We start from the raw sequence: 13,596 nt of genomic DNA, 5'->3' as shown, positions 1-13,596 counted from the left end.
AGACCCAGACTCTTCCTATGGCCATGGAGGTGAACGCTGTCACCTGTGAGGGAAAGGAAAGAAGACGCCGCCGGGAAAAGCAGTTGTGCTTCTATTGTGGGAAATCTGGACATTGGAAGAAGGACTGCCCCTCCTGTCCGTCATCCTCCAAGATGGCGGGAAACGACTAGGTCTGGGTAGTAATCGAGGAGGCTACCCAGACCTTCAGGTACAATTTTCCTCATGTGCAAAAATGGTGCTGCAGGTGGAACTGGAACTTTGTTATGGCCCTGTTCAGACCACTGCTTTTATTGACTGCGGTTCGGCTGTGAACCTGATTGATACCAAGGTTAGGACTCTTTATAAGATAGGGACAGTCAGGCTTCACGATCCTGTTAAACTTGTGGCAATTGACTCATCTCCTCTTACCCAAGATGGTATCTGTTGCAGGTCTGAACTTTTTTCTCTAAAAGTGGGTTCCACTCATGTGGAGAAACTAAGTTGTCTGGTGGTAAATAACTTGCCTGCAGGACTGGTACTGGGGATGCCTTGGCTTCAACGCCATAATCCTACCATTGATTGGGTTACAGGGGAAATCACTCAATGGGGATGCAATAGTAAATGTGGTAACCGGGGACATCTTGTTAACGCTGTTAAATCAGTGTCTGTGTCGTCTGTCGATCTGGAAGGTATTCCGGAGTACCTGAAAGATTTCGAAGACGTTTTTTCCGAAAGTGAGGCTGAGGCGCTGCCACCACATAGACCCTATGATTGTGCCATTGATTTAGTACCCGGAGCCAAGTTGCCTAAGGCTCGATTGTTCAATTTGTCTGGGCCTGAGCGCCAAGCCATGAAGGAGTACATAGCTGAGAGTCTCCGCAAAGGGCATATCAGGCCTTCTGTGTCACCTGTGGCAGCAGGGTTTTTCTTTGTGAAGAAAAAAGATGGTGGTTTGCGGCCGTGCCTCGACTTTCGGGAACTGAACAAGATAACGGTTAGGAACTCTTACCCGCTTCCCCTCATCCCAGACTTATGTAACCAGTTAGCTGGGGCCCAATGGTTCTCCAAGTTGGATCTGCGGGGGGCCTACAATCTGATATGGGTTCGGGAAGGGACGAGTGGAAAACGGCATTCCTCACGTCAGAAGGACTCTTCGAGAACCTGGTAATGCCATTTGGGTTAACTAATGCACCTGCTATTTTCCAAAATTTCATCAATGTTGTGTTTTCTGATCTGATAGGCCGTTTTGTTATTATTTATTTGGATGATATTTTGGTGTATTCCCTGGACAGTCAATCTCACTTGCAACATCTAAAGGCTGTTCTCCAGAGACTCAGGGAGAACCAATTGTTCGCCAAATTGGAAAAATGTTCGTTTTTTGTACAGGAGCTGTCTTTTTTGGGGTTGATTGTGTCCTGTGAGGGGTTTCGTATGGATCCTAAGAAGGTGCTGGCGATCGCTGACTGGGTTCAGCCTCGAGATCTCAAGGGGCTCCAGCGCTTCTTAGGATTTGCAAACTATTACCAGAGATTCATTAAAGGTTTCTCACAAGTGGTTAAACCACTCACGGATCTTACCCAGAAGGGAGCTGATGTAAAAAATTGGTCTGTACTCGCTAAGGAATCCTTCTCGGCAATTAAGAAATGTTTTATGTCTGCCCCGGTGTTGGTGCAACCTGACCCGTCCAAACCATTCATTGTGGAGGTGGATGCTTCTGAAGTGGGGGTGGGGGCTGTGCTGTCCCAGGGTCCGGCCACCCTTACCAATCTCAAACCCTGTGCCTTCTTCTCCAAGAAGTTCTCTTCAGCTGAGAAAAACTATGATGTAGGCAATAGAGAACTTCTTGCGGACAAGCTGGCATTTGAGGAATGGAGGCACTTTTTGGAAGGGGCGGCTCACCTTATCACGGTTGTCACGGATCACAAAAATTTGGCATACCTTGAATTTGCTAAGAGGCTTACTCCTAGACAGGCCCGTTGGTCACTTTTTTTTTTCACGATTTCAGTTCTCAATTACTTTTCGACCGGGATCCAAAAATGTTAAAGCGGATGCCCTGTCCAGAAGTATTGATCCAGTGTCTTTCCCTGAGCCGCCGTCCTCCATTCTTCCCCCAGGGGTGGTAGTGGCGGGGGTCTCAACTGAGTTGGAACAAGAAATCCTAAGGGCTCAGGCCCTAGCTCCGGCAACCAGGCCAAGCGATAAACTGTTTGTTCCAGATTCATTGCGGCCTAGACTTCTGCAGGAGTTTCATGATTCTAGGCTGAGTGCTCATCCAGGTATCACGGCCACTAGAGAGGCAGTAACCAGGGGTTTTTGGTGGCCTTCATTAAGGTCCGATGTCAAGGAATTTGTTTCTGCTTGTGGCATGTGTGCCCGTTCCAAAAGCTCGCATAACCGACCGGCTGGGGAACTCATACCTTTACCGGTTCCTGATAGGCCATGGACTCATCTTTCCATGGATTTTATTACAGGTCTTCCACCTTCCAGGGGCAATACCGTGATCTGGGTGGTGGTGGACAGGTTTTCTAAACAGGCCCATTTCATTCCCTTGGCATCATTACCTTCAGCAGAAACATTGTCAAGGTTGTTTGTGCAGCATGTGGTCCGATTGCATGGGGTACCCCTGAATGTTGTGTCTGACAGAGGTGTGCAGTTTGTGGCTCTGTTGAAACCAGCAGGATCTGTCAAAGAGAACTCTGAGACTGTTGTTCCTCCAGTGCTGGTGGAGGGTCAATTGGAGTATGAGGTCGGACATATTGTGGACTCTTGGCGGGTGCGCCGCTCTTTGCAGTACCTGGTCCACTGGAAGGGATATGGACCAGAAGAGCCCTCATGGGTCCCTGCTTGTATATATATATATATATATGCGCTACAAAAATTCATAATAAAATCATCGTAACTCATATCCATAAGTTTTGAAACAAAACTTATCAGAAAGGAGTAATTTACTCCAAATAAGTGGAATAAAAAAGAAGAATAACTGTAAATTGCAGAGTGAGTAAAGTGACAGAACCACCTGGTGACCAGACATCTAGATTGGGGTGAAGACTAAGTAGAGAGTTTGCCAATATTACGTCATATTTGACACATACTAAGAAAATTAAACAGTCCAAAAGTTACAAATAATGGTAAAAGTGAGATAATAACAAGTCTTCTCAGTCTTCAGCCTTTTGATGGTCATCTACAGCTCCCAGGACAGATAGTTTTTCCACAGTTTCTACAATTTGTGGCCCCAATACATCACTATTTCCTAGGATGGTTGAAAATGTTTGAGAAGCCCTGAGCTTTAAGTATCTTAGGTTTTCCTGAACTATTAAGTAAATGTTGGCCATATTTTCCTTCATGAGGGTCCTCTAAAGTATACAAATGGAAAGAACCATTATATTGACTTAGTGTCCCTCCATGAAGTTCATAACTAGCTTTGAACTCTTTGAAGGGACATCCACATTCCATTAGAACCCATGTCCCTTTTGTTTGAAGAAGTGGAATGTGTGGATAAGGCTCTATCGGATAAAAATATATTCATTCATGATCAGTATTTTTTACCTTTACAGAATAAGAACGCAATGGATAATGCCATAAACGGGACCCAAATGACGCTGTTTGTGTTTTCTGGTCTAACCAATGAAGCAAAAGTGATCCCCTTGCTCTTCCTTTTCTTCTTACTTGTGTACGTTGTAACCATAGTAGGAAACACTGGCATGATAACGATTGTCCAAAAAACTGCCAAACTACACACTCCAATGTACTTCTTCCTGAGCTACCTCTCGCTGGTGGACCTTTTTTATTCTACAGTCATAACCCCCAGAATGCTCTCTGACCTTATCTCCTTGAGAAAGGCTATCTCCTTCAATGGTTGTGCCATTCAATTCTTCTTCTTCGCTGCCTTGGCTGGGACTGAAATCTTTATTCTCGCGAACATGGCCTATGATCGCTATGTTGCCATCTGCCACCCTCTCCATTACGTGTCCATAATGACCAAGAGTAAATGCTTTTTCCTGGTTCTTCTAGCGTTTTTCATCGGCTTCTTACAGTCGACCTTACAAACAAACTGTGTATTCAGGCTCCAGTTCTGCAGATCAAACGTGATCGACCACTTCTACTGTGACGTTCCTCCATTGCTCAAGCTGTCCTGCTCTGATACTCGGTACTGTGATTCAGTAACTGTGTACAGCGTTGGGGCATGTACGGTGGGATCATTATTGCCCATCCTCATTTCCTACATGTTGATATTTTCAGCAATTATACGCATGAAATCGGTGGAGGGGAAACAGAAGGCATTCAGCACGTGCTCCGCTCACCTGATATGTACGTCCCTGTTTTATGTTACAGTTTTCTTCACCTATCTACGTCCTCCTTCTGAAGTCTTCGATAGCCAGGACAAAGCAGCTTGTATTTTCTACTCAGTTCTTACCCCAATGTTGAACCCACTTGTGTACAGTTTGAGGAACAAAGAGGTAAAAAGAATCATTATCCAAACAGTACTCAATTCCACCGCAGTCAATACCATCTTCTCCACCATAAGACATAGAGTAAACCTTTTACCTGCAATGATTAAGCTACGGAAAGTAATTTATAGGTAATGTGATTAATATTAGTGATAAGCGAGCCCTAAAATGCTTGGGTGCTTGTTGCTCGGGTCAAGCAAATTGGAACGCTTGCGTGCTTGACCCGAGCAATGAGCCCAATGTAAGTCTATGGGAAAACTGAATATTTTTGCCACGACCCCCCCTAGGGGTCATTTTAGGGCCTAAAAACATCTAAAATTGACAGGAACACTGCTCAAATGACATGGGCAGGGGCGTAACTACCACGGTCTCAGAAGTTGCCACTCCTACCGGGCCCGGGGGGAGTCAGGGGTTTTGGCCATGAGGCATATCTCCCAATCATCCCGATTCTCGTGGGACAGTCTCATTTTTGACTCCCCACCCGCATCCCGCACTGCATTGAGCCGCCACGCCCCCCATGCACCCCATCCTCGCCCTCCCACAGAGACCCACCATACTGATAGCAGCCCGTCGCTAGTCTGTTTTCTCCAATGTGCGCACAGGACCTGTGATGAGGTCACAGGAGGGGAGGAGTCAGGGGTCACATGAACAGGAGCCTCTGTGTCTGCAGGACTCTGCTGTGCTGGTTGTCATGGTGCTGGATGAGGTAAAGTTTGTGTGGGGTCAGGAGGGGCTTACAGTGTGGATGTAGCAGAGCTGTATGTGTACAAGGTGTACGGAGCAGAGATGTGCGTGTATTTTGGCATGGGGGGTCCCATTTGAAAGTTTGCACCGGGGCCCAAAGCTTTGTAATTATGCCACTGGACATGGGAACATCATGGGGAATACCCCTGGAAGCATTTCTGACTCCCAGGTCACTGTTGTGAACAATGTTGTAAGACTGTTATGCCACTTTTACAGGCGCATAATAAGACATACAAAAACGAAACCAAAATGTATTTTCCTGGGAAATAAGTTAAGGAACATCATTTCCAGAGTAATGATTTGTATGGAAGGCAAAATAAATAACCCAAAACAAAAATGTTCCTCCACCACTTGGGCTATGTTCACACGTAGCGTTTTTGATACGTTTTTCAACTTTACCATTGCTTTCAACCAAGACAAATGCATTCACTGAGAAATGACATTTTAACATTTTACAACCTTTTTGGCCATGTGGCGTGTGACACATCATCAGACACATCCTGTTTCATTTATGAAGGAGGGACTCTGAAAGTCACAAAGTCTATTTCTCTAGGGCCAGCAGTCGGCCCTCACTTTTCTTAGAGAGCTATCAGCCGACTATGCTTTGTTGTTCCCATTATTAAACAATGGGTCCCTTATACTGTTATAGCATATGCAGCGAGTGGCAGGGTTGCCCAAAGTTTGGATGCACCCCAACAACTCATTGGACAGACATCATGTATGACCACATGCAACGAAAGTTCCAAGTATTCATTTGGTACTCCCATACTGTTTGCTTATACATTGAATGCAAGGCATGCCCTGCCCTGCCGCAAAGTTACAAGCAAACCCAATAAACCTTTGGACCCACGTACTGGATGGCCACAGGAAAACCAAGTTCACATTATTCATTTGGTACTCCCAAACTGTTTGCTTATCCATTGAATGCAAGGCCTGCCCTGCACCAAAGATACACGCACCCCAATAAGCCTTTGAACCCACGTAGTGGATGGCCACTTGAAACCAAAAATCCCATAATTATGATTTTTTTAAGTTACATAAATTTTGCCCATGCAGTGAATACAAGGCCTGCCCCAAATTTGCATGCACTCCAATCCCCAAATGAAGTAATGTGGAGGCTGGCCTCCGAAAAATGTTTTCCCAGTTTAATGGAACGGGTCTCCTATACTTGCAATGCCCATAAACTAAGTGTATGGGCTGACAAACATTTCCCCCTGGGGGGGGGTACACCTCAATATACCATGTCAACATTTTTTTTACGGGCATCATAAACATCCCTGAAAACAATAACGTGGTTTCCTACACAGTTGCTGCTGGGAAGGTGCAGATTTGTATGAGAAATATGGCATACATGTCATTGGATGAAGTGATCAGGAAAGGGGCAAGGTGACGGCGGGAATGGGAAAGTACAGGATTATTAACAAGGGTCTATGGGAGGTATGAGATCCAGGATCCAGCCTACAATGATTAGTTGTTTACCCACCACCAATTACCTGACTGCGTTTGTTGCCCGTCAGAAGATAGCTGTAACAGATGTGCATCTTAAACTAGGCATAAATGATGCCCATGAAAAATTGGTTGGCAAAGACTCAAGTGTACATATAAAGGGTGAAGTGCTAGATGCCCGTGAGATGTTGAATTCTAGAAAGCAGCAGATCAGTGTTGGAGGACAACCAACCAAACTGATGGATGCTCATGAAAAACTAAGTTTAAAGAGGAGTGCACCTGCTGTAACTATCAACTCACCCTTGGCCCAAGGTTCTTCATCTTCGCCCATAAATATTACCAGGACCATCCAAATTTCACAGCCGAAAACTATTTCTTCAGGTGTAATGAACAATGTTAAAGGAATGCAAATAAATGTTGTTAACCACGAACCAGGGAAACCACAGATTTACTCTTTACAAGATATGGACGATGATGGTATTGATGACGACTTGAAACTTTCCCACATCCCCACCAAGACGATGAAAATCACAGCTGCCAACACTGTGCAAAAAAGGCCGGGAATGTCTGGAAATTCATTTTCTCTTGATCAAACTTTACCTCGTACTCTTTAAATCGTCAGGGTCATCAGCAGTCATCCAACCAATTGGATTTAAGATTAAGCTGTGATGAGACCAACACAAATTGGAGAGTGTAATAGGAGAGATTCTCAAGTCACATATGGGCCCAGAGACTCCTTAAAAAAGCCTTCATTTTGCTTCTTGTGTTTTGCTTAGCACTGATCAGCAGCAGGTAGTTGATATTTGAAGGAGTCTGGCATCAGACATTGGACAATCAATCCTGTTCCCAGCATTGCAGTACAGTTCTCCCTCATTGTGGGGCAGTTGCGTTATTGCATCAAGAATTTCCGTTTTACCCTTGCTCTAATATTCTGATCCAGCATGGTAATGGTTCTACTGTTATGTCAAGGGTGGGTTAAATGTTGAATAACTTGTTTAAATTTCTTCAATAATCTGTTTCTGCTTAAAAGATAATCTTTGTTGTTTTGTAGTTTTAATATCTGGATTCCTCCAAATGGATATGAAGACCTACATATTCCAGTAAATAGGGGGGAAGGAAATTACTAAGTGTCCACCAACTATGTTCTAGGCCAAAAAATTTTTATGCCTAATTAATGTTTCACACTGTGAAAATGTCATCCATCCAGAACGCTACAATCATAGGCAATACTTGCTGCCCTGCGGCTGAAGCATGTTGTGACAGCTGTGATCTGAATACAGAGAAATTCTGAAGGGAAGTAGATCATGCTAATAGTGATCTAAATACTGAGATGTGTACAGAGGAATGCTGGGAGGACACAGATTGTGGTTTTCTATCAACTTAATCTACATTTACAAATTTGTATTTAATGCTGGTAATAAAAAATTTCTCGAGTGTAGGCAGTGCACAGTGCCATACCACAACTATCTATTTGCTCTTCCTGTACAACCCTATCTTTTTTTTTAAATTTATATTTATTTGGACTCCTCATCGGTGGGGAACAAGAAACGATAGGTAAACTCTGCTGACACTAAAAACACCCCTTTGAAAACAATAACGTGGCTCTTGCATCACTGAAAACGTTCATCCTGGTGATCTAGTGATGATGTTGGAAGAGACGTGTAGGATGACCTACTAAAAATCTTTTCCTAATTTAAAGGAGCAGGTCTCCTATGGTTGTAGTGCGCATACACTAAGTGTATGGGCTTCCAAACATTTCCCCCTAGGGGCGTACATCTCAACATACTGTGTAAACATTTTTGGAACAGGCATCATGAACACCCTTGAAAAAAATTACTTGGCTGTTGGTGTATGGGCTGCCAAACATTTCCCCCTGGGGGGTACACATCAACGTAATGCGTAATTTTTTTTTATGGGCATCAAAAACATCCTTTAACACAATAACGTGGCTGTTGCATCAAGGCTCACGGTCACCCTGGTGATCTAGTGGTGGTGGCTGATGAGTATGAGGATAAGGATAACAGCAAATAAGCAAAATCAGGAAGCGTATACCCATGTGTGGGTGTAAAGAGGTGCACGGGAATACACCTCCCAAAAAATTACACTGGATTTGAGGTTATGTTTCTCTGTTCTCTTTCTGTGGTGTAGAGAAGTCTGGCCCAATCCAGCCCTTGTTCATTTTTATAAGAGTCAGCCTGTCAGCATTTTCATTTGACAGGCGGATGCGCTTGTCACGGGGTCCTTCTCCGGTATCACACAATCAACAGAGCAAGGGAAGAGAGAACAATCCCAAGACTTTCATTTAGGTAAAAATGCGAAAGGTCCATATACAATCCACCACACAAACGATAAGATGGTTCAGAACCTGAATGCAGTTCAGTAACAGGATAAAGCTCTGGGAAATGAGAGTCCAACAATCCAGCAGACAGAGGATAACATAGTCCATATACTCTTCAACAATCCAGCTGACAGAGGATAACATAGTCCATATACTTGTCTTTCTCTCTGAAGTGCTGTGCTTACCTCATCCTTCCACACACAATCTGAACTGTCTCTCCTCCCTGATATTTTAAAAGTCCCCCTCCTTATTCACAGGTCAGGGGGGATGGTCGAAGGGGCTCAGGGTTTCGACAAGTTAGGTCACTATGTCATTGGCATATTAGCAGACTGTAATGCTCATGCCCAGACTGGATGGCGCGAGCACGGATTGTGACCCCACTGCACCACAAACCAGACTACCCTTGAGGGGCGTGAATAAGCAGCTACCTTGGCGTTCACTGGAGCCTCTAGTGGTGAGGTCAGGCTTGTGCGGCAGATAGCTGCCAGGTTTCATTCCAGGGCGGTGTCTGGCTGTAGCAGCTGATCCCACTGGGGACAGAACACTAATGAAAGGTGTGGGCAAGTACAGAGGGGCACGGCTTGTACTCTTGGCAGGTGGGCATAGCTGGCACTCTGGCAGGCAAGTGGGCGTGGCTGACACTCTGGCAAGTACGGTTGGCACTGTGGCAGACAGGCGGATATGGATCAGACTGAAGGAACTGGAACCATTACGGGTAGGACAGGAACACAGGCAGGTACGAGTAAGATAAGGGTAGAGGTATGAACCAGTTCAAACTGGAGGGACAGGAACCGATAGGAACCAGTTCAGACTAGAAGGACAGGAACTGTTAGGAACCAGTTCAGACTGGTGGGACAGGAACTGATAGGAACCAGTTCAGACTAGAAGGACAGGAACTGTAAGCAACCAGTTCAGAGTAGAAGGACAAAGAATGAGAGCAGAGCACAACCGCAGGTTGCGGAGCAGAGAGCAGAACAGAGCAGCAGGTTGCGGAGAGCAGAGCAAAGCCACAGGTTGCGGAGCGGACAGCAGAGCAGAGGCACAGGTTGGAGAGCAGAGAGCAGAGGAAAGCCGCAGGTGGCAGAGCAGAGAGCAGAGCAGAGCCACAGGATGTGGAGCAGAGAGTGGAGCAGAGCCGCAGGGTGCACAGCAGAGAGCGGAGCAGAGCCACAGGGTACGGAGCAAAGCCGCAGCGTATGGAGCAGAGAGCAGAGCCGCAGGGTGTGGAGAGGAGAGCAGAGCAGAGCCGCAGGGTCTGGGACGGGAGCAGATCAAGTTTGTCGGGTACCATGAGCCCTCCTCGATCTTTGTATACCACCTTCCCATAGCACCCACCTGTGCAACGACAGTCTGAAAATTTGAGATATTGTTATCCCTTCCACATCCTCCTCTACTACCACCTCCCACTCTGGGACCACCACCTCCTCATTCAGACTATTCAAAGTGTGCTACAGCATGTAGATGACCGTTATAGCAATGCTGATGACAGCTTTGTCAGTACTAACCATCTTAGTAGCCAATTCAAAACTCAGCAGAAGGGTGCTAAGGTCCTTTATTTGTGAACACTCTGAATGTGTGATTTGCACCACTGCATACTGCATTGGCCCAGGCTGTGTAAAAGGACATACTGCACCAGTGCTCGTCCTTGCTGCCACAGTCGCTGCCACATGTACACAGTGGAAATACATCATGTTGGAACATCAACAACACAAATTAAATGGTTAACTGGTAGGCCGAAAGACCTCGGTAGTGATACAAGTCGATGATGTGCGGGGTGCAATCGTGAACACAGAGTGACCATGCTTTCTTGAGCAGCACATCCAGGCCGGGATAGTGGCAGAGAAATTGCTGTACCACCAGGTTGAGGATGTGAGCTGTGCAAGGCACATGTGTGGGGTTGCCTTGGCATAGGGCTGCCATCAGGTTTGCACTGTTGTCGCACATGGCCTTCCCTGGCTCCAGATTTAGTGGAGATATCCATTTCTCTAACTTGGCCTGAATAGCTGTCCACAGCTCTTGAGCTGTAGGACTGCCATCTCTAAGGCATATTAATATGAACACTGCCTCATTGTGTTGAGCCCTGGCTGCATAATATGTAGGTAGGGGATTCTATCTGCACTGTTGGAATTCAAAATTAAGGGAGAAGTTAAGAGCACAGGTGGAGGCCTTAGAGGAGGTGGAGGAACCAGAAGCAGTGGAGAAAGTGTTAGATACAGAGGTTTGTCCCTCAAGCTTTGGGGATTACAAGTCTTGTGGAATAGTTTCTCGCCTGCCTGCCCCCACAGCCTTCAGAGTCACCCAGTAACCAGTCAGTGAGATGTAATTCCCCTGCCTATGTTTTCTCCTCCAGCTGTCAGTAATGAAATGCACCCTGGCAGACAGATTTTTTCAGGAAATGGGTGATTTTGTCTGTGACATGCTGGTCTAGTTCAGGCACAGCTTTGTTTGAGAAGTAATGGTGACTGGGCAACTAGTACTGGTGGACTGCTATGGCCATCAACTTTTGAAATAGTCTGTATCCTCCAGGCGAAAGGGCAGCATATCGGTGGCCAACAGATTGGAGATGATGGAGTTCAAGCGATTAGCTTTGGCATGTGTAAGAGGAAACATTATTTTACGTTACCACAACTGCGGAGAATAGGACAAACTGCTAGACTGAGAGTGAGCTGCAGACATGTTATGGTGGATTGAGAAAAATGTGTTGTGCTAGGTGACACAAAAGCAGCAATCATGTCCATTTCCATAACAGCTGACATGCTCTGACTCACCCCGGCTGTAGGGTCTAAACAAGTGGAGATTGTTTGGCCGGACACCTGTGTGACCAGACTTGGCATGGTGACGATGGAGGGAGAAGCAGCAGATCTGGTTGATGGGATGGCCGGAGATTGGCGAGGCCTGATAGTCCGCATTTTAGCACATTGAGATTTGCACACTAAGGCATGTTGATCGCGCATATTCCAGTTCATGCATGTAGTTGACAAATCATTACAGTTTTTGCCTCTACTCACTTTTTTGGGAAATTGTGACAGATAACATATGTTGGGTCATCCTTTGTGGTCTCAAATAATGCCCAAGCTAGGCAACCCTTGGCGTCCCTGAGAATTACATACTCATGACCGGTGCTGGCCACAGCCAGAGTTGGGGCTGAGGATGCAGTGCTTGTTGGTGTTGCATCATGTAATGAATGGAAGCAGAGGCACAGGTGATGAAGCTCACATTAGTTTTTTATTTTTTGAGTGGAACCTCGAGACCTCGGTCCGGGGGGCTCCGAAGGGGGCATAACTAGTGAGATCCCTCAAACAGGACCAGAGTGGAATACCTGGGGGACACAGGTGCTACCTCCAGTTAGGCCCTGGACACGTGGCAGCTGTCCCAGCAGGACAAACGGGTAAACAGAAATTACAGATATGGTGGAGCTGACGGCGGACACTGGGTATATGAGATGATGCTGGCTCTGGTGAGGATAGTCAGGTTCTTGGTAGATGGAAGGAAGCTGGCTCCAGCATCTTTAGTGTTGTCCACGGGTTCGGATGGTGAGTCGCGGAACGGGATGGCACTTGAGTGTATAGGTACAGATGTCGTCTAGTATAGCCAAACAAAAGGTCACTGATATTCTGTGGAAACAAACAGTATAAGCAGAGTGCCAAACGGAATGCTAGCTATAACAGTGAAGACAGAGCAGGGACAGAACCGGATTTAGCAAGAGTAGATACAAGTTGCTCCAGCACTCCCCCTATGGCAGAGTGGCAAGAAATAGTAATCAGTGAACTGCCATTGGTTCACTGATATTTTCAAAAATGCACGCTGTCCCTTTAAGAGACCGAAAGGAAGTTCACGCACGTCCTAAGCATTCTCCCTGGAGGCCTGCTGACAGCGTGCCAGGACGTGGGTGAGAGAGAAGCAGCAGCAGGACGCCGAGGGACAGAGAGCGAGGATCTTGACAGGGACCCCGCAGAGGTACAGGGGCAACCTCGGGAGCGGGTGAGGGACCAAACAGGGGGCAGTGCCAGAATGAGTTGCAAGGCCAGAACATGGATCGGGTGTAACACATCACTTCATGTCTGTGTGGGAAGCTACAACATAATCTCCTCGTCTTCCTCCGCCTCCACCTCCTCTGCTGAGCTACTCAGCTGCATACCTCTGGGTTCATACCAAGTGGGATCTACAACCTCATTGTCATCTCTCTGTTCTCACACTCCTCACCCTGAGAGTTACCATCCTCCTCTTCATGCCCTGACACCACAGTATGGTCTGCATGTGCCTCTGGTATTTAAGTTTCATCAGGATCACCTCCACCCTTTGTGGTTAATGTCTGGTGGCAAGGGTCTAGATTCTGGATTTAGTACTTCATCTGTCCCCGATTCCAACATGAAAAAATTTTGTTGATCAGTGCAGAGATGCTTTCCTCCTCTGGATTCTTTGATTCTTCGGAGCAGTCATCTTATGCTCATGGGCTACAATGTGTGAACAGCTCTGCAGAAAGGCCCATCTGTTGTTCTCCACAGTCAGTTGGGCGTTTGGAAATTTTTGACATGGGATCAAATAGGGAGATTGGGGTGCCACCTCTGAGGTTTGTACTGTGTGTGATGTTAAGGAGGAGGAAGATAAGGAGAGGCCTCTTGATGCAGTGCTTGTCATCCA

At 46.2% G+C, this 13,596-nt stretch overlaps 1 protein-coding gene across 1 annotated transcript; it reads left to right on the top strand.

Moving 5' to 3' along the window:
* The first annotated feature begins 3,545 nt into the window (after positions 1–3,545).
* Positions 3,546–7,721, top strand: LOC141050170 (olfactory receptor 5B12-like). Its single transcript, XM_073547004.1, has 3 exons — positions 3,546–4,444; positions 6,733–6,797; positions 7,669–7,721. The coding sequence occupies exons 1-3, from the start codon at positions 3,546–3,548 to the stop codon at positions 7,719–7,721; spliced, it is 1,017 nt and encodes a 338-aa protein (XP_073403105.1).
* The last annotated feature ends 5,875 nt before the right edge of the window (positions 7,722–13,596 follow it).

Source organism: Dendrobates tinctorius, unplaced genomic scaffold, assembly GCF_039654945.1.
Source record: "Dendrobates tinctorius isolate UK_male_01 unplaced genomic scaffold, ASM3965494v1 ptg000151l, whole genome shotgun sequence".
Classification (NCBI taxonomy): domain Eukaryota; kingdom Metazoa; phylum Chordata; class Amphibia; order Anura; family Dendrobatidae; genus Dendrobates; species Dendrobates tinctorius.
This window is presented reverse-complemented; position numbering and strand designations above follow the sequence as displayed.